This window comes from Astyanax mexicanus, chromosome 18 (assembly GCF_023375975.1).
Source record: "Astyanax mexicanus isolate ESR-SI-001 chromosome 18, AstMex3_surface, whole genome shotgun sequence".
In the NCBI taxonomy this organism is placed as follows: domain Eukaryota; kingdom Metazoa; phylum Chordata; class Actinopteri; order Characiformes; family Acestrorhamphidae; genus Astyanax; species Astyanax mexicanus.
This window is the reverse complement of record NC_064425.1, coordinates 38,546,259-38,574,087: the sequence shown is the minus strand read 5'-3', so window position 1 is coordinate 38,574,087 and position 27,829 is coordinate 38,546,259. Positions and strand designations below refer to the sequence as shown.

Here is a 27,829-nt window from a genome sequence, read left to right as displayed (position 1 = left end):
AATCTTTTGCAAAAACACTTTTTCTTTGCGTTTTGCACTTTGCGTTCCTTTTTTCTCTTTGCAATACTTTCCCTCCTTTGCGTTCCTCCGTTTTGTTTGCGAGTCTATTTTGACCCCTTTTTGACGTGGGGGCGTGGGGAGAGGAGAGGGGCGTGGCTATGGAGGAACGTCATCAGCTGGAGCCTCTGCTCAGCCTAGACGCTAACCAGGCTGAACAACAGCTATTTAACAGTTATAATTCATAAGTTAATTCTAATCATTTATTTTACATATACCTAACTACTGAATTATATAATATTGTTGTTTTCAGTTAAATTAAGCAAAACGCTGAATTTTAGCTTCTTTTTTATCCAGCGTTCTTGCTGCAGTTACACGCGGCCGCCTGTAGATGGTGGATTTCTGCAAAAAACGATCTAAATAAAAAGGAAAACACAGAACGTTTAATTTGGACTTCAAAATAATATAGATAAAATAAGATAATAAAACCGAACATAGCATAAAAAATAATGTATCAATCTCCCTGTGGAAATGAGTCTGTTCCAGGAACTTTTATACAGATACACACAAACACATGACAGAAAAATAAAAAAGAGGAGACTGTGAGATAAGGTTAGACACACATGTGCAGTGTGCCCATATGAAGTTATCCTCTCGTCAGCATTAAAGACCCCAATTTGACTCCATACTATATCTCTTCTGACTGGTTGGCACATTCACGCGACTGCTTGTCTACAGCTTGGCATTTTGTTCTGGTCGTAAGCTAGCTGTTCACATTCTACATTTCTGGATCTGCGAGGCAGCCAGCACCTGAGCTGGGGTGAGAAGGTATGTTTCTTCACTGCAAAAAAAAATCTTAACAAGTAAAATTAAGTCATTTTAAGGCAATAAATCTTTTTTTCTCTGATAAGAATTTTTGACGTACTAGGCATTGCAAGTTTTAGGATTATTTTGCTTATTTTAAGTATAATGAACTTAATCAGTCTTACTTAGAATTTTTACCCTATTTTAAGTCATTTGAACTCAAAACAAGCACAAAAAAACTAACCGTTCAAGTTAATTAAATTTTTCAGTTTAGATGCTAAAAACACAATGATTTGTACTTGATTTAAGATTCACTTCACTCATTTTGGGACTTTGTGATTGCTTATTTTAAGAAATCTTAATAAGAAAAAAAATCTTACCCCATTGGCAGATTAGTTTGCTTAATATAAGCATTTACGTCTTAATTTACATATATTTTGTCTATTTTTTTGCCAATGGATTTTTTGCAGTGTTCAGTAGACGTGTGTCGACTGATTATAATACATCATGGCGTTGTGGTTCACTGATAATTCAATCCTAGATTGGTCCGGTTATAAGCGAGTGTGTGTGGCAATGCCTTGATGCAGCAGCTTTTCGTAGCTTAGTTAAAGTTAGCTGGTTAATGCTGGAGGGCATTTAGCCTACTTTGAAACCTTGTGAATGAAATATGGGTAAAGAGTGCAGCCGAGTGAACTTCCCCAACGTTATACCGTGCATTTGGAGAGCTGTAGTTGGCCAAGTCAGTTGCATTTAGTTAATGGAACATTGGGAAAATCTGACCGATTGTCTGTCTTTCCATAGATGGACATACGTTCTTTTTTTAAGAACAAAGGTGAACGCTCAACTTCAGGTGAGAGAGAAAAAGACTGAAATAGTTTTGTCAGTTTATAACAGTCAATAGAATAGTCCCTTAATGTGGCTTGCAGTAGCTATCCTCTTTCATTGAATTTTAAGATGGAATTTAATGGAGAAAAAGATGAGCAGAGAGACCTGGTAAGGAATGGTAGTGGCTTATTTGAAATAGCTTCTCCCATCAATTATAGGGTTATATAATTGTTTGTCTATTAACACAGCTACATTAAGAAATGTGTTAATATTTGAAGACTGCTAGTAGGCTTACAATAAAATGTTTTTAGGAGAAAAGAAGAAGGATAGAGAGAGTGAAGACTGTGAAAGGGAGGAACATATACAAGTAGCGGGTAAGAAGAATAAAAACAGGCCACTGTTGTATATTATTTCATCCAAATACTGTTAATATTGTAAATTAATAGCTTTGTTATGTCTTATATATATATATATATATATATATATATATATATATATATATATATATATATATATATATATATATATATATATATATATATATATATGGGTCAATGAATGTACTGATAATGTGCTGATAATCAACTCGCTCATTTAATGCATACAATGGTGGTATTAGCTGTGGTTGCACCACCCTGACTGCTATTACTAAAATGTCATTGACCCATATATATATATTTTATTTTTATATATAATATTTTTCTGAATCATGTTGCTACAGAAACAGAGGAGGAGGAGCATATTGGTGAAGGTGACAGGGAGTTCAGTGGAGAAGCAGAACAAGAACAGGCAGCAGCATCAGCATCAGTTTCGACAGAGACAGCTTTAGATTTAGGTGACAGAAACACAGGTCCTAAACAAGTAAAGCTAGCCCAAAACCCACAAAGTGTGTTTGGCACACAAAAAAAGGGCTTTCCAGTTCAACTGGTTTCAAAGCTTTGATTGGCTTGAATACTCCTGTAAAAGGGATGCTGCATTCTGCTATGCATGCAGGGTGTTTGGGCGAAATTTAAAACAGGACGTATTTGTTAGTGGTGGTGTGAAAAATTGGAGGAAGGCACTCAGCTTCTACCACAAGCATGAATCCTCACAGTCCCATAAAGATAGTGTCATTCGTTGGCAGAGCTACAAATCAAGTCTTTTGAAGGGTAGTGTCGTACAACAAATTGAGAGTGCAACTTCCACTGAAGTGCAAGAGAGAAGAGAGTACTTAAAACGCATTGTAGCAGTAACCTCCCTGTTGGGGAAACAGGGAATTCCATTCAGGGGTCACGATGAGTCTTGTGAAAGCCACGATAAAGGAATGTTTGTCAAGCACACGTTGGGCATGCCAACTCTGTTCAGTAAATTGTGTTCTTGACAACTTCCCTGCCATCATTGAATGCCTCCTTGGTATTAATACACCTTTGGCTGTGGGACTGAGAGTGAAACTCTGCAAATTCTCCTCTGTGTACTTGCTTGTCATGTTCCACACTCTCCTGTCATTATGTGCAGGTTTGCACTTGTATCTGCAGAAGGAGAACATCGACCTTGCCAGAGCCATGGAGTACAAAAACGCAGTCACCGACTCCCTTAAGGAGAAGCGCAGTGACTCCACTGCTGGTGAGCTGCATGCCAGAGCATTGGCAATTTGTGATGCTAACAAACTGGTCGTCTCTGATGAATCGTCTAAGCAGAGACGTAAAACTAAGAGAATGGTGGACTATGTGGTGGAGTCTACTTGTGGGGCTGGGGCAGGCAGTGAGGCAACTAGTTCTTCCAATGCAGATGACCTCAAACAGAGGCTACTGTTTCCTTGTTTAGACAGAATGCTTGCAGAACTGGAAAAGAGGTTTTCTGATGTAAGTGAGGAGCTTCTCTGTGGGATTCAGGCATGCTCTCCAAAATCTGAGCAGTTCTTGTCTGTGCCTCTCCTGTCAGCACTGGCATTGCACTATAACATTGACCTTAAGCCAGCGGAGGTGATGGTGGCCAGCAGCTTTTTTAAGCGCAAGAACGAGACTGGAGGTGATGTTGAGGACATGCTGGCCGTATACAAGCAACTTGATGCTGACATGTTCCCTACTCTGAAAGCTACTGTTCAGGCTGCTCTTACTATCCCTGTTAGCAGCTGTAGCTGTGAGAGGTCCTTCAGTGCATTGCGCCGCCTACATACCTGGCTGAGGAGGACCATGGGGCAAAATAGACTCCATCATTTGGCTGTGATGTCAATTGAAAAAGAACTTCTTGACAGCATAAGGGTTTGTTGTTGTTTTGCTCAAGGATGCATTATTTTAGTGACCTTTTTTTTCTAGCATTTGTTTTTCTTTACTCCCAAAATAAATGTTGAGTTATCTTCAATATTTGTCTCAGGCTCTCTGTTATCCCTGTGAAGCCACAGTCTTTTGAAATGAAGTCAAGATTGAATGTTGTAGGGGAAAACACAACTCAAAGCAAAACTAATACGGCTCCAAAATTTCTAAATGTACTAGTTCGCCTCAATTGGTGAGAAAAAATGTGCCTCTGTGAGCACTGGGGGCTGGGCACCCCTAAAGACCAGATCCTAAAATCGCCCCTGGTGTGGTAATATAGAACGGTGTGACAAGGTAGCATATCTCGACAGAACATCGGCCCGCGTTTGCATTGGTTTCCTCGTTATATTAGAAAATAACTGATAACCGCTAGAGGGAGCCCGCGAGGGAGTCCTCAATGACTGGGGGTAAATGGAGCTAAACGGCTAAAAACATAAGTTAAAAATAGTAACTATCCTATAAGCCAGGATATTCCTTCAGCTTAGGAAACGTCAACGAGAGATTTCGCTATGAAAACAAAAACAGGTACCTGTATATTTCCATTTTTCTACAACAAACGTTTTGTATACCATAGATTCGCTAGCATTACTGCTAATGAGGCTGGATATACATTTAGAACACGTTTAAAAGGCTTAAAACTGCAAACTCACCCTTTAAATGTACGTGTTTAATTATGTCTGCTGTGCTGGAACATTTAATACGAAAGCCATGAGCAAATTGTTCAGTTTAACAATTATTAAACATTTATAAACTATGATTTTGCTCAAATGTTCCATACGAACCTATTCATTTAAACCATAGACTGTATATAGCTGGACAGAGCATCGTCTCTTAAAAGTGAAGCCACCACAGGTCGGGCGCCCCCTGCTGTTCGGCTGCAGAAAGCTGTGTAACTCCACCCATGGCAAAACAGACAACTTTCAATCACGTTTTTTTCTAATATACTGTAATTCTACCTCCATTATTTAAATGCAGCAGCTAGTGTAACCTCTGCTTATATTGTCAAATTTTTATATCCCCACAGAATTCGGTTTTTAAAACTTTATTCGGCTCTATTCAAAAAAGGTGTGGTTATGGTAAAAGGGCTGCTTATGGACGGGACCAATAACAGACCGTCAGCTCCGCTCCGCTCCGCTCTGCAGTCTGTGACCGCGAGGCAGCCCTCAGGGGCGGGGTTATTTAAATGAGTAGGCGGTCTCTCCACAGCCTTTCTCCCTCCTCTGGTCTCTACTGCGCAGACTCTGGTCTCTGAATCGCCAAAATGGCGGAAGATTTTGGCTTCATTTTCATTGAATGAATGGGAACGGCGACACGGCGTCCATCTTTATATACAGTCTATTATAATTCCATTCAGGGGTCACGATGAGTCTTGTGAAAGCCACGATAAAGGAATGTTTGTCAAGCACACGTTGGGCATGCCAACTCTGTTCAGTAAATTGTGTTCTTGACAACTTCCCTGCCATCATTGAATGCCTCCTTGGTATTAATACACCTTTGGCTGTGGGACTGAGAGTGAAACTCTGCAAATTCTCCTCTGTGTACTTGCTTGTCATGTTCCACACTCTCCTGTCATTATGTGCAGGTTTGCACTTGTATCTGCAGAAGGAGAACATCGACCTTGCCAGAGCCATGGAGTACAAAAACGCAGTCACCGACTCCCTTAAGGAGAAGCGCAGTGACTCCACTGCTGGTGAGCTGCATGCCAGAGCATTGGCAATTTGTGATGCTAACAAACTGGTCGTCTCTGATGAATCGTCTAAGCAGAGACGTAAAACTAAGAGAATGGTGGACTATGTGGTGGAGTCTACTTGTGGGGCTGGGGCAGGCAGTGAGGCAACTAGTTCTTCCAATGCAGATGACCTCAAACAGAGGCTACTGTTTCCTTGTTTAGACAGAATGCTTGCAGAACTGGAAAAGAGGTTTTCTGATGTAAGTGAGGAGCTTCTCTGTGGGATTCAGGCATGCTCTCCAAAATCTGAGCAGTTCTTGTCTGTGCCTCTCCTGTCAGCACTGGCATTGCACTATAACATTGACCTTAAGCCAGCGGAGGTGATGGTGGCCAGCAGCTTTTTTAAGCGCAAGAACGAGACTGGAGGTGATGTTGAGGACATGCTGGCCGTATACAAGCAACTTGATGCTGACATGTTCCCTACTCTGAAAGCTACTGTTCAGGCTGCTCTTACTATCCCTGTTAGCAGCTGTAGCTGTGAGAGGTCCTTCAGTGCATTGCGCCGCCTACATACCTGGCTGAGGAGGACCATGGGGCAAAATAGACTCCATCATTTGGCTGTGATGTCAATTGAAAAAGAACTTCTTGACAGCATAAGGGTTTGTTGTTGTTTTGCTCAAGGATGCATTATTTTAGTGACCTTTTTTTTCTAGCATTTGTTTTTCTTTACTCCCAAAATAAATGTTGAGTTATCTTCAATATTTGTCTCAGGCTCTCTGTTATCCCTGTGAAGCCACAGTCTTTTGAAATGAAGTCAAGATTGAATGTTGTAGGGGAAAACACAACTCAAAGCAAAACTAATACGGCTCCAAAATTTCTAAATGTACTAGTTCGCCTCAATTGGTGAGAAAAAATGTGCCTCTGTGAGCACTGGGGGCTGGGCACCCCTAAAGACCAGATCCTAAAATCGCCCCTGGTGTGGTAATATAGAACGGTGTGACAAGGTAGCATATCTCGACAGAACATCGGCCCGCGTTTGCATCGGTTTCCTCGTTATATTAGAAAATAACTGATAACCGCTAGAGGGAGCCCGCGAGGGAGTCCTCAATGACTGGGGGTAAATGGAGCTAAACGGCTAAAAACATAAGTTAAAAATAGTAACTATCCTATAAGCCAGGATATTCCTTCAGCTTAGGAAACGTCAACGAGAGATTTCGCTATGAAAACAAAAACAGGTACCTGTATATTTCCATTTTTCTACAACAAACGTTTTGTATACCATAGATTCGCTAGCATTACTGCTAATGAGGCTGGATATACATTTAGAACACGTTTAAAAGGCTTAAAACTGCAAACTCACCCTTTAAATGTACGTGTTTAATTATGTCTGCTGTGCTGGAACATTTAATACGAAAGCCATGAGCAAATTGTTCAGTTTAACAATTATTAAACATTTATAAACTATGATTTTGCTCAAATGTTCCATACGAACCTATTCATTTAAACCATAGACTGTATATAGCTGGACAGAGCATCGTCTCTTAAAAGTGAAGCCACCACAGGTCGGGCGCCCCCTGCTGTTCGGCTGCAGAAAGCTGTGTAACTCCACCCATGGCAAAACAGACAACTTTCAATCACGTTTTTTTCTAATATACTGTAATTCTACCTCCATTATTTAAATGCAGCAGCTAGTGTAACCTCTGCTTATATTGTCAAATTTTTATATCCCCACAGAATTCGGTTTTTAAAACTTTATTCGGCTCTATTCAAAAAAGGTGTGGTTATGGTAAAAGGGCTGCTTATGGACGGGACCAATAACAGACCGTCAGCTCCGCTCCGCTCCGCTCTGCAGTCTGTGACCGCGAGGCAGCCCTCAGGGGCGGGGTTATTTAAATGAGTAGGCGGTCTCTCCACAGCCTTTCTCCCTCCTCTGGTCTCTACTGCGCAGACTCTGGTCTCTGAATCGCCAAAATGGCGGAAGATTTTGGCTTCATTTTCATTGAATGAATGGGAACGGCGACACGGCGTCCATCTTTATATACAGTCTATGATTTAAACTCACTCAGGAGCTCACTCTGGTGGCGTGAGAAACTCTAAGCAGATTCTGAAGTGTGAATTCTCCTCTGTAGAGGTTCTCTGTACAGGTAAACATATGGTTTGCGCTGAAGAAACTATTATCCTTTTGGTTCCAGCTGGATTTTAACTTTTGAGGGGCGGTTGTAACGAAAAATTGCACTATTGGAAGATCAACCAGCTAAAGAGTAAGATCAGTACTGTATAAACATATGGATACTGGGACATAATAGCTGTGGTCCAATTTGAAGGAAGCTGCCTAGGTTGTCATTGCCTTCAAATGCAGCTCTCTCGTTCGGCAGCATTTTAACTGATAAGGAACCTTATTAGGCAGCGCGTGCAGGACACGCTGTGTTGTCAGTATACGTCATTACGTTCAGTGCGTTGTGCTTGTGAACTCTGTTTACTATTTACCTCAGAATAAATCTCAAAGCAGCGGCAGCTATTTCTCTTTCTTTTATACCTCTGCAACAATGTACTTATCCCCAAAACTACAGGTAAACTTAAAAATTCATTATTTACTTTAATTTATACACTTCACCATCACTTCATGTTTAGAGTATGGTCAGTTTTATTTATTTAGTTTATTTATTTCTTATTAGATACTTCATAGAAATGCATGAGTAATTGAACCATATTATAATAAATAGTTTGTATAAGCCATCAAATGAAACTAACCTACCCATCCAGCAAATGCATATGAGCCCCATGTGGGTTTATGATGGGCCCCAACAGAGTTACCCATTTCGGACCCAACATATTTTGTCCTCAGTCTCCATGTGGGCCACTTGAGCAGCAGCCCAGTGCGGGACCCTAATTGATAGCATACGTTGGGTTCGTATGGGCCCTTCATTAAGAACCCAAGTGGGTTTTATATGGGTGCAATATGGGCACAGGCTGGGCCCTGCATGGGCAAATAGGGCTGAGGACCCCTGGGGCCCTAATGTGCACTGTATAATGGGCCTCATCAGGGTAGCCCACCCTAAGCGTAAAAACATGACACCCTCCTTCAACTTTTTTAATCATGATTTTGCCATTTTTTAAGTTACTGAACTATGTTAAGAAAATAAATAGAGGAGCAAAAAGAATGTATATTTATAAATAGGGCTGTCCCTAACGATTATTTTTTAAACGATTATTCTAACGATTATTTTTTTCGATTAGTCGACTAATCTATTCATTGAGAAACATATTTAAATAATTATTTTACGTTTTAAAGCAAACGATAAATTACTATATTTATATATAATAACAACAACAACAACACAAGCCTACTAAACCAAACCCCACACTTATAATCACTTACATGTACAGCACGTTGTTTAGATCTATAACGCTAAAAATGGATAAGCTCCCATACACCACAACCGTGTGTTGCACTGTTTTCTGTGACCGCTAGATTTTGTGACCACTGGCAGGTAGTTCTCAGCAGACCGGTGCACTGGCCGATTCGAAACGTGTTCGTTTCTAATGTTTACCCCGACTGGCCAAAACGGTTCAGTTTAGGGCTGAGGGTAAGGTGTAGGTATAGAAAGCTTCCGTTTTGCCAATGAACGCTCATAACCGTGAGCACTGGTCACAAAATTCCGACGGTGACAGAAAACGGTGTGACACCGCAGCGCCGACGGCGCTAGCTAAAATAACTTAAGGCAGCTAGCTTAGCTAAACACCTGAACTTATGAATAATGCTACTGTTTCTGGAAACTGCGAAATGCCATGCACAAATATAAACCAAAAATGTATAATTTCTGCCTGTGGCAGGTTTAAAACCTTTGGTAGACAGCCTTAAGTCTTTTTAAGGACACCCGCGGAGACCCTGATGTAAACGGTAACTTACTGTGTGACCCTGTTGACATAGTGCTCCTGGATGTTTGCGCTTCAAGTGCTCCTTTTGCACGTATGGCAGAGGACCACATTGTTGCCCTTTTGCGTGAAATGCTCCCAAACTTTAGATGCCCGCTGGCGTTTTTTTGTAGCTGGAGATTGCTCTCCGGAGTCCAAGCTCTCTAGAGCTTAGATTCTCTGCCCGAACCCGACATGACCCGAGGCCCGCCCGTAAATCCGACCCGGGCTCCAGAAAATAGTCCGAGATGTAGGCGTCTGTTTTTTAATTATATTTTTATAAAAAAAAAAAAAATAACGAAAACTGAAAGTGAAACTAAACTAATTTATTTATAAGCGCTGTTTTCACTACTGCAGTTCTACAGCGGGGGTGTTGTGCCGATTCTGTCCGCGAAGCGGGAGTCAGATTCAGCAGAGAGTCGGATTCGGCACAAACGCGGCGGCACCTCGCAGTCCGCGGTGTCAGTTGTAAGCGCTCGCGCTAGCCGCAAAATACGGCAGAAAACACTGAGGGAGCCGCAGAATTATGAATGGGACTAGAATATGAGCACGAGGAGATCAAAGAGAACCTTCACATGTGAGTAGCTCTCTCTCTCTCTCTGTGTCTCTCTCTCTCTCTCTGTGTCTCTCTCTCTCTGTGTCTCTCTCTCTCTCTCTCTCTGTGTCTCTCGCACGTGAACTCCTCCGCGTTTGACTTGCAGAACTGTGTTTAGCTGTTCTTAAAAATCATTTTAATTAAATAATAGTTCTATGCTTCTATGTTACCGTGTTAATTAACATAATTCTGATCATATTTCGCTCATTAAAACAGCCCGAAAACAGCCAGTTGGAATTTTTGGGCCCGATCTAACCTCTAATGCTCTCCACAGGCGCCGCCATGTTTACGACGCGCCGACGCACGTTATGCAAATCGATGTATTTTTGTAATCGATGACGTCGATTATGTCGACGCGTCGCCCCAGCCCTATTTATAAACCAACTCAAAATAACCACTTTTCACACAATAGTGCAGTCATACACAGTCAGCTAATCTATTTTAACATTTTAGTTCCATAAAAACAAAAACTAAACATGCTTCATATATTTTCTTTTTACAAATAAAAGTGTAAAGTTTACCCATACCCACTATTTCAGATGTGATACTACAATAAGCATAGTGACAATAAAATACAACTAGCAAAATGAATAATGTAAGAAGAAAAAACATTATTAAATTCAAAGGAAAAACTAATCTCATCCTGACTCCAGAATTGGGGTAAAATAAGGACACTGCCAATGAAGGATCATATGCTGCCTACTGAATGGGACAGTCCTTTTCTCAGGAGTTCACTCATGCTGCCTAAAAGTACTGCCCAGTTGAATAGCTGCCTTCAGAATGGAACATCATCAATCTGAATCAGATCTGCTGGTGTAGTTCAAACAATCCATTGATCTACATTATATATCAAATGTACTTAAATTATTTACTACGTTCTTCATATTTGTGTATAGTACTTGTGCCTCTGTGCCACTGTATTGGTAGATTAAAATACCACCACTGTTAGGAAGTAGGGGTGGTATTTTTAGGAAGTCTTGTTAAGGATTTTTAATATTTTGTATAAATAACCACTAAGAAATTAAGTGCATATTGGTCACCAGTACAAAAAAACAAATAAATGTAATGCTCAGCGGAGTATTCTAGTGTTAATTGTGTTCATATTTGATTTGGCTGCAGCATTTGTATATCAATGTATAATTATGATATGATTAATATAATACTAAATGTCAGTGTAAAATGATGTTATTATCACACTGTCTGGCTAGGTATAGCGCCCTATCATACACACATTAGGTCATCCTCAAACCCTTCATAGAGGTTTAAACTAAAACGGTCTGAGTAAATGTCCTCAATGAATGAGGTAAATGGAGCCCCAAATCACTGAACTCCTACTTCTTTCATTGTCGGTAGGTCAGGCTCTATGATATTTCAGATGGTTTCCATGTTTTGCTAGCTGTTTGCTATGGTGTTGCCAAAAGTTTTGATTTTGGTTTTGTTAAGATGACGCTATGTGGCTGCTACAGGGTGGCAAGGTGAATACTTGATACTTGCATGATGTTAGTTACTGGTTGTTAGGGTGTTTCTTTGGCATCCTAGGTGGTTGCTATGGTGTAGAGGTGTGCACCATATCTTGCGGTGTGGGACTAAATGTAATTGTTATAGACAGGAGCGTGCGTTTCTAATAATATCTATTCAGCTCTAGAAAGCATGATTTTTATATACAGCTTTGACATAAACCCCCCAAGACATTTACTATACTGGTGCATCTTTTAGTTTGACATTGTTATAAAAATTAATATTACAAAGCACAAAAAAATCGTTTACATGATGAACAGAGTTTTCTCCCCCATGCTGTTTTACCAATGTTTTAGGGCATTGGTTATTGTGTTCACAAGATTGCTAATGTTTACCTCCAAAACATCCCAAAAAACTTCACGTTTTATTTTTTCATTAATAAGGTATACTACTACTACTACCCCTAATAATAATGGCAATAACAACAAAAATAATAATGTTTTGTGTTCCTCTGTCAGTTTTGTAAGTTGTTTTTTATTAAGGAAAGTGTGAAAAAGTGTGGAAAAACCATCTGGTCTGGGTTCTTTATTATTAGACATTTGACTGAGAGCATTATAAAGTTATTTTAATGTTATTGTTTTTTTTACAATATGCTTTTTTGTTGTTCAGATCATTTTGGTAGATTTATGGTATTGAGAAAAGTGTGGATATGTCAGATCTGGTTCATTTTCTGATGAGTATATAGTTTATAGAATTTCCTAAATATTTGATTAAAATGAGAAACATTAGTGATGCTTGCTACAAGCAGAAACTGCTGGTGCTACTCAAATGGGAATGTAGGAGAACTCCCTATGTTGATGTGTGGGATGATGGTCTGTGTTTCCACGATATTAAGAACCCTTCTGCATCGTCAGCAGGTATCTCAGGTTCACTCGCGTTTCGCCCCTTAACCTGTCTGCCTCGCCTGAGTGGGGCAGCAAAGGATAATTATCCTTCACTAGCAGAAAGTTTCCGACTGTGGGCTGTCTAACCACAGCCATCTTAAGCTGGTCTCAGCTCAAGCTCAGCTCCTCTCCCTGGTGGCTTTCTTCATGTGCTTCTGCCCCAAGCCAAGTTTTGCAGGAGGATGCGCACTGTTAAAATTACAGTCTCAGTGTAATTCTCAGTGTTACAATTTACATAAAGAACAAACTTTAACAAATTTTAACTCCTCCCAGTGTATACTGTCTCACAAGCTCCGTCTCCAATTTTTGCTACACTCAAAGTTTGTCAGCTGCTATTTTCAGCGATAGCATCAGGTGTGTCTTTTTCCCTCAAACTCTCAAATTTGATAAGTAGTGACATTAAATATATTTGGTATTGTTTTACCTTGTATTAAATGTGTATTTTTTAATTCTAAATATTGTTTAAATGCATTTTTATTAATCCTGTGGATTCCTTCAGTTAGTTAGTTAGCTAGCTAGCTAACGTAACTTATGCTAGCTGAGGTGAAACTGGACATTTCTCACAATAAACTGGCTAGCAAAGCTAGCTTAGGGGAAGAATTAACCTATGTTCTCTTAAACAACTAAACTTGCTCAGCTAGCTGATGTAAAATAGGGACTTCTTAAAAGAAACAGCTAACCTAGCTGGTTAGCTAGCTGACGTGAGGCGGAAGACTTCTCACAAGTTAAACAAAAAGCGTAGCGTTAACTTGGGTTAAATGGGGAACCTCTTAGCTAACCTAGCTAGCTAGCTAGCCTAAGCTTACGTGAAACTGACAACTTATTTTAAGAAACAACCTAAATTTAACCAGCTAGCTAGGTAGCTGAGGTGAAATTGAAAAGTTATTTCAGAAAAAAACAACTCTATATATGGTCCCACTCTACAAAGTGTACAAATTACACTTATAGCAGTGTTATTTGTACACTTTGTAGAGTGGGACCATATATGCTACATAGTAATGTAAAATTAACTTTAGGTGTTGTTATAACACTAATGAACAACACTAGCATGAGTAAATGGTACACTGCACAGTGTCATAGTAACACTGAACATTTAACACTGCTATCAGAGTAATTTTTACTCTCTGTAGAGTGGGACCATATATGCTCCGAAAGAGTGTTAAAGTTAACTCTTTAGGTGTTGATCCAGCACTGCTTATTTTACTGTGTACAAACAAACATATATATACAGTTATGGGCGAAAGTATTTCTTCTGGAACATTATTGCAATTACACATTTTGTTATACATGTTTATTCCCTTTGTGTGGATTGGAACAACACAAAAAAAAACATAAAAAAGGTAAAGTTTTACATTATTTTATACAAAACAAAATTATTGTCACGTTTTAAAAATTGTGGGTGAATAAGATGTGTTGAGTTTTGCATGAAATTTGCATGAATATGCCCAAATCAACAACACATACTGTAGTGATTAAGGTTCTTGTCAATTGAGATAATGTTGTTTTTCTTCCTTTTTTTAGTTCTTACCTGGCGACAAAGTTTTTTTCTGTCTGTCTAGAATTTCATGCAGGAACTTGACATTAATTCGGAGGACTGTTCCACAGAGCTCCATTCCATTGCTCATGATGAGCTTTTCAATGTGTTTCGTTGCTTGCTCAGCAGTTTTTTCTTAATTTATTCCAGAGAAGATGTTGTATCTCATAATTTGTGCTTTTCAGTCCAAAAACATTTTTAATTTATTTCATGTTCTTGTTTAAAACGGATGATAATTGAGTTATGAGATCTCTGACTGAATGATCCAATGTTCTCTTCTGATGTTATTATTTATTTTTGGCTAAATTTCCAAATTTTGCTTGGAATTCCTTGTGCAGAATTTTTATTATAGAACTTCTAGCTTCGATTGCAGAAAGTTGGCTGTCAATAGAGAGCAGGATAGGACTCTGTAAAGCAGGGTAGTGAAGTTGGTTCTTCTGTGTTTCCAGAGCTGGGTGGTTGTGGTTGTTTGGGGGTTTGGAGCTGTTTGCCTCTTGTCCATTGTCCATGGTGACAGCGTTGTAGTAGTAATAATGGTTGTATCCCTGCTGTAGTGTTTGGCTGGTAGTCTAGCAGCAGGCCATCACCATCTTGATTCTCCCACAGCATTTAGCTGGTAAATGCTCGATGCGACATACATCTTGGCATTGTTATTTCATTGCTTTTTTCTCTCTTCTGTAATGTCAAATCTCATATCTCTGTATTTGTAGATAATGTTACCTATTTTATTCAATTTACTTTGGTTTCAATTTGCTGTTACCCTTACCCTTCAAACTGTCCAATATACCTTTTAATTTGTTGTTAACATATCTTCACGCCATCTTATCTCCTGTTCCTGGCCATTTAAACTTTTCCCTGTGTTTGATTCCTTTATCTCTCCCCATCTGTTTTCCTTGTTGGTAGTTTTCTTGTAGGTATAAATGCATTGATTATTATTATTATTATTATTATTATTAGACGTTTAACATTTCAATATGTTGTATTAGTACTGCTTATAATAAAATAAATCCTACAGATGCCAAAATGACAGTCAGTCTCAAAACAGTTCAATTTTAGTTATTGTAGTTTTAGTTACTACTGTATTATTTACTGCATTATTTCACATTACACTGACAACTAGCATACACTGAGTGTGGGTTTCATTTATATGCATAACCTGTTAAAATTAGGCAGGCTAATTTAGCAAGGTGTGTGTGTGTGTGTGTGTGTGTGTGTGTGTCTGTATAGAGTAAAAACTCCAAGATGGATCATCGGTTCTGCAGTGGAGGAGGAACCCCTGACCCAAAGTGAGTATGTTTCCATCAACATTTAGAAGAGTAAATACACTCACTCTTACACTCAGACTAAAATAACGTATTTGCTGCTTTTAGGCCAAAGCATGCAGAACCTCCGGAACCCTGCATTCTTGCAGTCAGCAGCAGAGGAACAGAACCTGGCTGTGTGTCTATGAATAGTGAGTGGTCTATTGACAAACCTCCTGAATACAGCAGTAAGGGAGAAGAACCCTGCTGTGCTTCTAAGAAGAGGGTCCGGTCCAAATCAGATGCCCTTGCATTTAGCAGTGGACAAGGAGAACCAAGCTGTGCATCTATTAAGAGGTTTCGGTCCAACTCAGATGCCCTTGCATTTAGCAGTGGACGAGGAGAACCCAGCTATGTGTCTATGAAGAGTGACTGGTCTATGAAGAAACCTCCTGAATTCAGCAGTGGAGGAGGAGAACCCACCTGTATGTCTATGAAGAGTGACTGGTCTATGAAGAAACCTCCTGAATTCAGCAGTGGAGGAGGAGAACCCACCTGTATGTCTATGAAGAGGGATCGGTCTACGGGGGAACTTTCTGTAGTCAGCCGTGGAGCTGTGCTGTCTGATCCAGAGTGAGTCAATTTTCTGAAACTGTAACACTGATGATCAATAAAGCAATAGGCCCACACAACACACACATATTTTCCCATTTATTCATAAAAAAAATAATAATAAAGAAGCACAAACATTTTATATACTGAACAATAATTCATATTACACTAATTAATTATAAAACAGATTCTTCAATTAAATATTTTACCCCACTTCAAGTAGCCTAAAACAAGGTATCCATAAACAATACAGTGAAACTAAAGTGCTTAAGAAAAAGTAAATAAATAAATAAAAAGTGCAGTTTGAGTTTTCCTTTAATCTGGGCTGAAACAGTGTCAGATCTATTCCCATACCCATATCAGTTCAGGTTAGAGTTGGCATGTCTGCTCTAAAGATCAGTGTTTAGTTTAGGAGTGGCGCTTCAACCTGCTGCTGTTTATCATCACTATAATCTCACAACAAAAAACATGCTAAATCTAAGTCAGGTTCCACCATCACTGTGTTTTTTTATAGAGCATTCTGTCTGAATGAGCTCTGTATCACGCATGTGATTGATCTGTGAGATTCCTACACTGCAAAGCCTCCACTGTAAAGGCCAGTAAATCCATCTCCACTTTTTACAAATCAGTTAATCTTCTGTAACTTCTGTCATTTGTTTATCTGTGTTTGGTGAGGGAGAGATGCGAGTTGTGGAAAAATGTCTACTGTGTGGAAAAATGTTGCACTGGATATTTTCATAAAATAGGATTTGTGTTTTAGGTTGGAGCCTACTGTAACCTTTTATAGACATATAGGAGAGTGTAAAAACAGCATATGGCATTATTTGAGTTCCATTGCAGAATGCCAGCTTTCCCTACCTAGTGCCAATGTGGTTTTCCTCTTTTTTGGGAGAATTTGGTTTAAACAAACACTCTGCAACAGCTTTATCCACTAGGCAGTCAAACTCCTTAACATACAGATACAGAGCTGAATCCCCCACTATCACACATTTACATTCACACAGGGACTGAACAGAAACCCTCTCACTGCTACTACTTACAACACAAAAAAACTGTACTGAACCCACCCACACTGTACTCTACTGTACACACATACACACTCAAAACACTGAGACTGAACTGTCTCTATTCATGGCAGCAATAGTTGCTGCTCATTCTATAAGAACTACACATTCTCTACCTCAGTAACTGCAGTGATCATGTATGACCTATATGTATGATATGCATATCTCTGCACCTTATTCTCACCACACACTTTAGACTGTCGTGTCTGTTGTATTTTTTTATTTATTGTAGTGTTTTTAGTTCTGTGTTGCACAATGTGTTGCACGTTGGCTCATTAGCCCTATGGGTTGCAAAGTCCATATGGTGGTTAAAGTTGGGCAGCAGAGACTTCAGGTTACTGTTAGGGTGTGAGGTCTGGCTATTGCTGAAGTTTCCTCGGCAGATAAACTGGCCTGGCTCTGACAACAAGCAAACTCCACCAGCGTCGCATTTTCACACCATTCTGTGTTAATGTAAATACACAGGCCCCATTCACGGTCCGCACAGAAGAATGTGAATGGCGGAGTTTGTTAACCACATAACACCGAACACAAAGCTGTTTCTGAACTCGAGCTGGATCCAGAGATTCAGTACAGTTTATTCTCTAGGGAGCAGGGGCCTCATGTACTAAGACTTGCGTGTACTTCCCATAAAGTTTTCCGTACGCTCAGATCTGAAAAGTTCCGTACGCACAAAAAAATCCGGATTTATCAAACCGTGCGTAGGCAGAATTCCACGTACTTTCTCTTAGTACATCACAATCAACTTGAAATCAAGCGCAAATGCACGAAAGCATCACACTTGCCACGACTCCTCCCTCAATTACGCAGAGTATAATGTTATATTATTATTATTATTATTATTATTATTATTATTAATAATAATAATATTATTATTATTATTATTATTAATAATAATAATAATAATAATAATAATAATAATAATATTATATACGCATAGCGTATAATTACCCATGTTTTAAGTTTTATTATTCTAAGATAAATGCTTTCATTTAAATGCTTTAAATGAGTTGCCTACCAAAAAGACACACGTCACGCACTCAGCTTGTTTTCTTATGCTCTTGGAAATCTAAAACTGCTTATAAGCCAGTCATCATCATGGGCCAAAAAAACATAATGGTCATGGAAAATGCGCGCTCAATGAATTCGGCCATTAGCAGTATTTTCCAGTAATGCCAACGCTGCATCTCCAACAACTCCAGCGCAAACCTGATCTAGGCTAAGTGGAAACACGTTAAACGATTATTTCTGTAAGACAATGAAACTGTCTGATTAATTTACTTTATTTTACCCAATAATGCTTACTTCAATGTGTGCATAAAGGATATCTTAATAGTTGTAATTTCAATGCATCGCCTCTAAGTGTCGCCAAATGACAAAAACACAATACATACGCACAAAAAAAAGGCGTACGCCCAAAACAAAACTTCCGTGGGGGAACGCACTTTCACACGTTCAAGTCAAATTTAGTACATCAGACCGTGAGCGTGAAATATGGCGTACGCAATGTTTTTGTGCGTACGCACCTTTAGTACATGAGGCCCCAGATGTTTCAGAGCAGGATGGATAGAACCACAGGCCATAATAATTTGGAAAGCCACTGTATATGCTTGCCATCATTTTAATACTTATTTTCCTGTAAACAGGTCAGAAAACTATCCTGGCCTAGCCGTCAATTAACATACACCTCTATAGAAGTTTTATATAAATAGTTTGTGTTTATATATAGTGCTAAAATATCCATATATCCCAGGGATAAAATATCCATACAGAACAGGTTGAAGAACCAAATTTAGACTGATCCGGGGTTACATGTAATGCAATAAAATATACAAATATATTTAGAGGTTGATTTGAAGCTGTTTTGTGTTTCTGACATTTGTTTTACTGTGTTTGACACCTATCAGGCAGCTCTTTACAAAAGCAGCACCGCACTCTGGACTCCTGCCGAAGGATTCTCATCAACCAGTGGATAATGTCCTGCACAGTCATAAAATTATAAACAGGCACAAAACCAGCATGAAAAACAAGTATGAAAGCTTATTTGAGGGAATCAGAACAGAAAAAAATAAAACTCTCCTAAACAGGATTTACACACAGATCTACATCATAGAGGGAGAGAGTGAAGGGGTGAATGAAGAACATGAGGTTTTACAGATGGAGAAAACCCAAAGGAGACAGAGAGAAGATACTCCAATTAACTGCTCAGACATCTTTAAACCTCTAAAATATCCTAAACATCTCAAATGCAAAGAGGAAAAAGAGGATAAAGGGCCAGATCTAAAATGTGTACTGACTAAAGGCATTGCTGGAATTGGAAAAACTGTCTCTGTGCAGAAGTTCATTCTGGACTGGGCCGAGGGAAAAGCCAATCAGGATGTAGATTTCATGTTTGTTCTTCCGTTCCGGGAGCTGAACCTGATAAAAGATCATCAATACAGTCTTCATGGACTTCTATGTGACTTCCATCCTGAGATTAAAGACCTGGATCCAAAGTTCTTTAATGAGCACAAAGTTGTGTTCATATTTGATGGTCTGGATGAAAGCAGAATTCCACTGAACTTTTTACAGTGTGAGAAAGTATCTGACATCACCATGATCTCATCAGTGGGTGTCTTGATGACCAATCTCATCAGTGGGGAGCTGCTACCCTCTTCTTTAATCTGGATAACCTGCCGACCAGCAGCAGCCAATCAGATTCCTCCTAAACACATCAACCGTGTGACGGAAATCCAGGGATTCAATGACCCACAGAAGGAGGAATACTTCAGGAAGAGAATCAGTGACCAAGACCAAGCCCAGAAAATCATCTCCCACATTAAGACAGCGAGGAGCCTCCACATCATGTGCCACATTCCCGTCTTCTGCTGGATCTCAGCCACTGTGCTTCAGAGAATCATTAAACAATGTCACACAAAAATACCTAAAACTCTGACTGAAATGTACTGCTACTTCCTGCGCACTCAGACCAACACAAAAAACGAGAAGTATGAGGAGAAAAATGAGAGAGACCAAGAGAAACTGTTAAAATCCAACAGAACTGAGCTTCTGAAATTGGCTGAACTGGCTTTCAAACAGCTGATGAAGGAAAATGTGATGTTTTATGAAGAGGACCTGAGAGAGAGCGGCATTGACCTGACTGAGGCCACAGTGTATTCTGGGGTTTTCACTGAGATCTTTAGGGAGGAATGTGTGATTTACCAGAGGAAGGTCTACTGCTTTGTTCATCGGAGCTTTCAGGAGTTCCTGGCTGCTGTTTATGTGTTTCACTGCTACAAGAGCAAGAACACGAAGAAACTGCAGTGTTTTGGTCTACTTAATAAACATCATGATTATGATTGTAGTGACAGTGAGTTCTCTGAGGACAATAGTGCCAGTGATGACTCTGAGGATGAAAGCAACCCTGGAAGAGATTACCACAGCGTTTTGTCTAGGAATGATCCATTGAATGATCTGCTAAAACAAGCTGTGGAAAAAGCTGTCAAAAGTCCAAATGGACACCTGGACCTTTTCCTCCGTTTTCTGCTGGGCATCTCACTGGAGTCCAATCAGAGACTCCTCCAGGGTCTACTGACACACACACACAGACAGTCAAAGAAAACCTTAGAGTACATCAAAAGCTTAATCAAAGAAGATGGTAGACATCACAGATCTCTTTCTACTGAGAGATCCATCAATCTGTTCCTCTGTCTGTCTGAAATGAAGGACCAGTCTCTCTCCAGAGAGATTCAGGAGTATCTAAAATCAGAGAAACACTCAGAAGAGAAGCTCTCCCCTGGACGGTGTTCAGCACTAGCCTGCATGCTTCTGACCTCAGAGGAGGTTCTGGAGGAGCTGAATCTGAAAAAATGCAACACATCAGAGGAGGGATATAGAAGACTGATCCCAGCTGTGACAGTCTGCAGAAGCGCTGTGTGAGTGTTATATCTACATTACCACAACATATACACTAATAAAATTGATATATTTCAATACTGAAAATTTTATAAAAATCATATCATTGAGAAGGATCATAATAAGTTACTTTATGTAGAATTCAGATGTTTATACATTTTTTTATTTATTTATACTATAAGAAAGTGTGCAGTGGTGTTTGCCGTCCTAATGATTTCTTATATTTTTGCACGTCTGTCACTCTTAAGTATTTCAGATAATCAAACAAATTTAAGTGTTAGTCAAAGACTACACAAGTAAACACAAAATGCAGTTTTTAAATTAACTAACCCTAAACCTAATAACTTCTTGGGCCACTCTTAGCAGCAACAACTGCAATCAAGCATTTGCGGTAATTTGCAACAAGTCTTTCACAGCACTGTGGAGGAAGTTGGCTCGCTCTTCTTTACAAACAGCCCAAGAACATTACACTGCCACCACCATGTTTTACTGAAGATATGTTGTTCTTTTTGAGTTGTTCTTTAAATGTTACTTTTACTCCACACACTTTCCAAAAAACATTTCCCCCAAGTCTTGGGGATCATCAAGATGTTTTCTGGCAAAATTGAAACAAGCTCTAATGTTCTTTTTGCAGTGGTTTTGGTAATCTGCATGCACTCTGCAACATTTTGCAGACTGATAGATATCAATAACTTTCTTTCTCATTTGTTCCTGTATTTTTATGTAAGTGATTTCTTGATTGAGAACAGGTGTGACAAAAGTACTTGTATAGTCAAAATAGTGAAGATGCACTCTAGCCTGAAGTCATCTAGGTCAAGATAACCCCAGAGAGATTTCAGAATAGATGCAGATGCACAAAAACAGGAAGGTGCACTTACTCTTTTGACAAACCAGCAAGTAACCAGCATAAGTTCACAGACTTATGTCTAATAATGACAAATTATAAAGAGAATAAAATAATAAACGTAACATAAAATATTTTTTGAAGGTTACGTTTTTTACAATATGGTTTTTATACAGTTAAATCCAAAAATATTTGCACAGTGATTTGACTAGTTCTGTGTCAATGTCTTGCAAGTATGTAGCCTCATACTCTTTATTCCATTGTTGCCATGTGGTCCTGGAGAAATTAAATTTGGCTCTACTGTTTATTTGTACTCAGATGGAATGACGATAAAAGCCTCTTGACTTGTCTATGGCTAATCCATTCAAAAATCAAACTGACTAAAATGAAAATGCAAATACCTTTCTGACATTTCTTTTTCCATATGTGTGACAATATTATGACAGAATTGAACATAAAATGAAATTCCTTGATTTTGACATAAATTTTTCACTCAAGTGCTGGTAAATTTTGACATTTTGTTTAGAAATAGGATTTGATGGTCAAATCTGTATATTGTGTTCCTTGTAGACTTGTTGGCTGTGATCTTACCAAGGCCTCCTGTGAAGCTCTATGCTTTGCTCTAAAATCAGTAAACTCCCCCCTGAAAGAGCTAAACCTCAGTATCAATGACCTGCAAGATTCAGGAGTGGAGCTGCTCTCTGCTGGACTGAAGAGTTCACACTGTACACTGGAGAAACTCAGGTCTGTTTTCCATAAATTGACTTTAAAAAAACTGTAAACATAGCATTTATTTAGTCAGGTTTTGAAATTTGATCTTAATTTTCAGTGATTTTTAATTTAAATATAATTTTAAACACAATTAACATGTTCAATGTATATAGATCTTTTTCTTTGAGTATACTTAAAGGTATGCTGAAATATCTTTTGTAGATTAGCTACATGTAATCTTGGGAAAAATGCTGCTGAAAGTCTGGGATCAGTTTTAGAATCAGTAAACTCCTCCCTGAAAGAGCTAGACCTCAGTAACAATGACCTGCAGGATTCTGGAGTGGAGCTGCTCTCTGCTGGACTGAAGAGTTCACACTGTAGACTGAAGACACTCAGGTGAGTTTTCTGCAATATGTGTGTATATACAACCACAAACTTCTATTGTAAAATGTATTCTATTTAGATTTTAAGTAACAAGACCAACTGGTCATATAATAAACTAATATTTTTTGTCAGGCACCTCACTGTAAAATCCCACTCACATTCTAGCATATTCAGACGTTTTATGGTAGAATGGTTTTTGAATAGGGTGAATCTGGAGTAGGACTCATAAGAGAAATAGTCAGCAATGAGATTGGAGTAACTGGAAATGTAAGTGGGTTTCAGTATAAACTGGTACAGGATGAAGAGCCGCTTGAAGTGGCATACAAAGAACATAAGTGAGAGCGATTTTGAACATCGTTTGTTGATGTAAATAACGGCAACATGATTTCTTATGCCAATGTTGATGTTTATCCCTCAGAATGCTGGTCCCGTGTATATTTAATTTGTCACACATTTGTATTCCTTTCTGCAGATTATCTGGGTGTTTGGTTACAGAAGTAGGCTGTTCTTTTCTGGCTTCAGCTCTGAAATTAAACCCCTCCTATCTGAGAGAACTGGATCTGACCTATAATCACCCAGGAGAGTCTGGAGTGAAGCTGCTCACCGATCTGCTGGAGGATCCACACTTCAAACTGGAGAAACTGCTGTGAGTTGCTGATTTACTTAGGTTTACATTTATAAAATGCTTTGCCTTTGTGTCTCATGTGTCGGTTTCCACACTATATTTTTCCGTTATAGTTCTGTAATAGGGGAGCAATTGTTGTGGATGGAAACGATTTTCACCATGTTTATGTTTTAATTCCTGATGCAGACTACCACCAGGGTGGACTGAAATACAGGCAAAACTCTTACAAGAAAAGATGGCAAGGGGTTTGCAATTACTGGAATTTTCAATAGTAACTTTGCTGTGAAGAGGCAGTGACATAATGTTTGTGACTTTATAGATAATTAAGCTGTTAAAGGATTTGCTAATTGCTAAAATAATTGGAACTGACTTAATATAATTATATAAGAAGAAATAACAGAGATAAGGGGAGAAGCAAACTACTAAAACCAACAGATGTGTGTGTGTGAGAGAGAGAGAGAGAGAGAGAGAGAGAGAGAGAGAGAGAGAGAAAAAAATCAACCGGAAAATTTGAATCGCCCTTGGCAACACTGCAAATGCTAACCACTGCTCCACCACAATGGTGTGATTAGCAGCAGCATGGAGCCTTTGTGTGGTTTGTATCACAAGAACTCAAAAATATATACTCATACAAAAGAAGTGAAAGTAATTTCTGGCAACAGACTTGTCTTTGTTTTAAATACTAAACTAAGACAGAGGGACAATGCTCTTTTAAAATAAAAGGAGAGCCTTAAGAGAAAAGGGAGACCACCAAAGAGACTAGAGACAGAACCATGTCTTCTTTTCTTTTTATTTTCTTTTTATTTTTTAAATTATTTTTTACTAAAAAATAGCTAAGAGTAAGGCAGCAACAGCACTCCTGCTGTATGCTGATCCCCTTTGGGTTAAATTGTTTTCCCAGTGCCAGTGTAGTTTGCCACTGCCACTACCGCTTACCAAGGTCAAAGTTCAACCTGATTCTACTTGGAACGCAGAAAGCATGTGTCCTGATCAACAACAGACACAGTCGAGCAAATAATATTAAGGATTAGTGTATTCCCTGAACCCCTACACTCATATAGAGATAACAGGATGAAAACTAGAATTAAAGCTGTTTTACTGATGTTGAGACAGATACATTTCTACAGAGGCTGTAGCTACACCACAAACCAAAACACTGCTAGAGGACATAACTCTTTTTAAAAACCCTGCCTATTCTCAGTAGGTGATGCTTGGCTTCAGCAGCAGAACAATGCAACCACAACTGGCCAGCATCGAGCAGAGCGCAAGCAGAGAAGACAGCGGCATGGCATACTGCATGCAGTGGGAATATGCGTTTAGAAGAACTGCCACATACTGTCATGAGCTGACACAGGTTCAAGATTTCACATAGAGAGGTGCAATACTTATGAAGCCATGCACATCTCCCTCTGCTTGTAGGAGAACTGCGGCTTGGGCATCTTCTTACAAGTTCTTCCAAATCCAACTTACAGCTGAAGATTTCTGGGTGGACTAATCCTAATGGTGCATGTTTTTTAAATGCACAACATTTTAACATATTGTTTGTAATAACAAGAAGTGATAAACCTTTGGTATGAAACACATTTCTGGTTCACTTATGGCACATTATTGCGTCAATTATTATTATACAATTAATTATAAAATTCTTAAAACATTTTCAGATTTAGTAATAACAAAACACAAAGGTTGTTTGTGTGTGTGTCTGCGCGTGTGTGTTTAGGATGGAGCATGGAGGGAAACATAGGATGAAACCTGGACAAAAAAAATGTAAGACTCTCACACACTTACACAAGCACTCAGATGTGCATTCTGTCTCTCACGTCCTTTCTCTCTCTGTTTCACACACACATACACAAGCTCATTTACACATGCTTTGTCTCACATTTTTTTTCTCACACATGCACACTTTTTTATTCATGCACACTCTCTTACATATACATGCTCTTGTTCACATTTAGTAAGTTATAATGAAGGATCTTGTGCTAGATGACCTCCAGAGGATGGAAAAGCCTATGGATCCACATCTGCTACATGTAAATTCAAAAAATCACCCAGAGTGTATGGTCACTCAGTGTATGGCCTGTTGAAAACATCTTGCTTTACAACACAAAGTGGTGGATCCCCAGCTGCCCAAACTTTTTCATATGACTGTACAACACTGCAATGGGGTTGGAGCACTTAGTGCTTTATAAGCCAGAGTAAGGGCACTTACTGCAGATGAACTTCCTCAACAACTTCCTCAGCACAACATACCTAGGAAGGAGAGGCAGGAAATAGGTTCTGTCCAGGTTATTGATATTTTACACACTGTTAATAATTTTTTTCTCTCTCCTTTTCTCTCTCTCTTTCACATTTAAATTCTCTCACACACCCACACACTCCCTTTACACACACAAGTCTGTGTTTTCCTCTCTAATGTGTGTGTTTCTGTCTGTGCAGATGCCTATAAGCTCTCTCTGGATCCAAACACTGCACACCGTCGTCTCTCTTTGTCTGAGGAGAACAGAAAGGTGGAGTATGTGGGAGATCAGCCGTATCCAGATCATCCAGACAGATTTGAATGGTGGAAGCAGGTTTTAAGTGCGGAGAGTATGACTGGATGCTGTTACTGGGAGGCTGAGTGGAAAGCAGAGAAATGGATTGACATAGCCGTGACTTACAGAGGAATCAAGAGGAAAGGAAAGCTTTGTGACAGTCAGTTTGGATACAATAATCAGTCCTGGGGTCTGCACCACTTTTCTAACAGTTACTCTGTTTTTCACAATAGCAAGAAAATCTGTGTATTTCCATGTCCACACAAGTCTAACCGAGTGGGAGTGTATCTGGACTGGCCCGCCGGCACTCTGTCCTTCTACAGCATCTCACCTGATACTCACACACCGACCCACATGCACACACTCCTCATCAGATTCACTGAGCCGCTCTACGCAGGGTTTCAAATTCATCCTGACTCATCAGTGTGTGTGAGTGAGAAAGAATAGCATCTGTTGTGTTTTGTACTTTGTTGCATGTCTCTTGCCTACATTGACAGCTTAAAAAGTCTGTGATGTATAGACATCACCATCTGCTCAATATTTTCTCTGGAGATGCTTTGCAAAGCCTTTAATTCAGCCATCTTCAGATCTTGGCTTGTTGCAGGTCCTTTTTAAAAATTCTGTGTGAAACACATGCTGAATTTAATTGACATTGAGTGACTGGCAATCTGGCAAATTTTTATGTTTGGGATCATTTCCTAGCTGTAGGCTATACCTCATATTCACCTCAGAATTTATTAAGCTCCTGCCTTCAGCTTTTATATCAACAGTGAAGATAAATGTGCTAGTGTCTACAGTCTTTACTCTCGCCAATCCAGAATTCTACCGTACTTTGTGCAAACTGTAATCTGGCCATTCTGTTTAGTGGTTTGCACCTTGCAATGTACCATGTTTTTTGCAGTTGCAGTTACACTTAAAATCCAAACTTTAATCCAGTGCACGAATTTGACCAGTCAGGTTATAAGGAGCAGTAAATCCACTCCGCCAAATTGCAGTGTTATTCAGAAGTTTCAGTTTAATTCTCCAGCACCGAGGCTGGAGTAGCATAAGCATTAGCAACTGCTATATCCCAGTTCAGAGTGGAGTATTATCGGCCTTCTAAGCCCGGCTAGCACTACTGGAGTAGCATTAGCATTACCCACTAACTGTGCTCGCTATTTCCCCGTTCAGAGGGGAGTATTATCGGAATGTAACTCCGGCTAGCACTGCTGGAGTAGCATAGGCATTACCCGCTAACTGCGCTTGCTGTTTCCCCATTCAGAGGGAAGTATTATCATAGTGGCTCGCTATTTCACGTTCAGAGGGAAGGATTATTAACCTGTAGCCTGCTCCTAACTCCGGCTACCACTGCTGGAGTAGCATTAGCATTACCTGCTAACTACGCTTGTTATTTCACGTTAAGAACGGAGCATTATCTGCCTGTAGCCTGAAAATGACAAGTAAAAACTGACAAAAATGACAAATAAAAACTGACATTTACTATAGATGAATAAAACACGTAAAAAAGGAAAAATTGATACATAAAACATAAGGAATTTTTATCTTATGAAGAAAAAAATAATTAGATCAATAAAATAATACAACTATTTAAAATGAATAAAAAATAATTAATATAAAATAAAAACAAACAAAAAAAAAAAGAATAATATCAGTTTCAGTTTCAGTTTCAAATCAGTAAAACAGCTCACCAAAACCTCAACCTGTCCAAATATTGGACAATAATTGATTAACTTTACAGGCCCTCACCCATTTTCATTTATTTAACTAAACTGAGTTTTATATTCTTATATTATTATATTATTATATTCAGCCTCGCGCTGAATTCAGCTCCGCGCTGCCGGAGAGAGCGCCCGCGCGCGCGCCAGAGAGAGAGAGAGAGAGAGAGAGA

General features: G+C 39.2%; 1 protein-coding gene across 1 annotated transcript; it reads left to right on the top strand.

Moving 5' to 3' along the window:
- On the top strand, positions 1–27,829 carry LOC103031676 (NACHT, LRR and PYD domains-containing protein 3). The gene is made up of 9 exons (XM_049467144.1): positions 1–825; positions 15,260–15,318; positions 15,403–15,906; positions 18,857–20,863; positions 22,258–22,431; positions 22,621–22,794; positions 23,255–23,428; positions 25,128–25,174; positions 25,847–27,829. Exons 2-9 carry the CDS (start codon positions 15,275–15,277, stop codon positions 26,386–26,388), a joined length of 3,666 nt encoding a protein of 1,221 aa, XP_049323101.1. The 5' UTR covers positions 1–825; positions 15,260–15,274; the 3' UTR covers positions 26,389–27,829.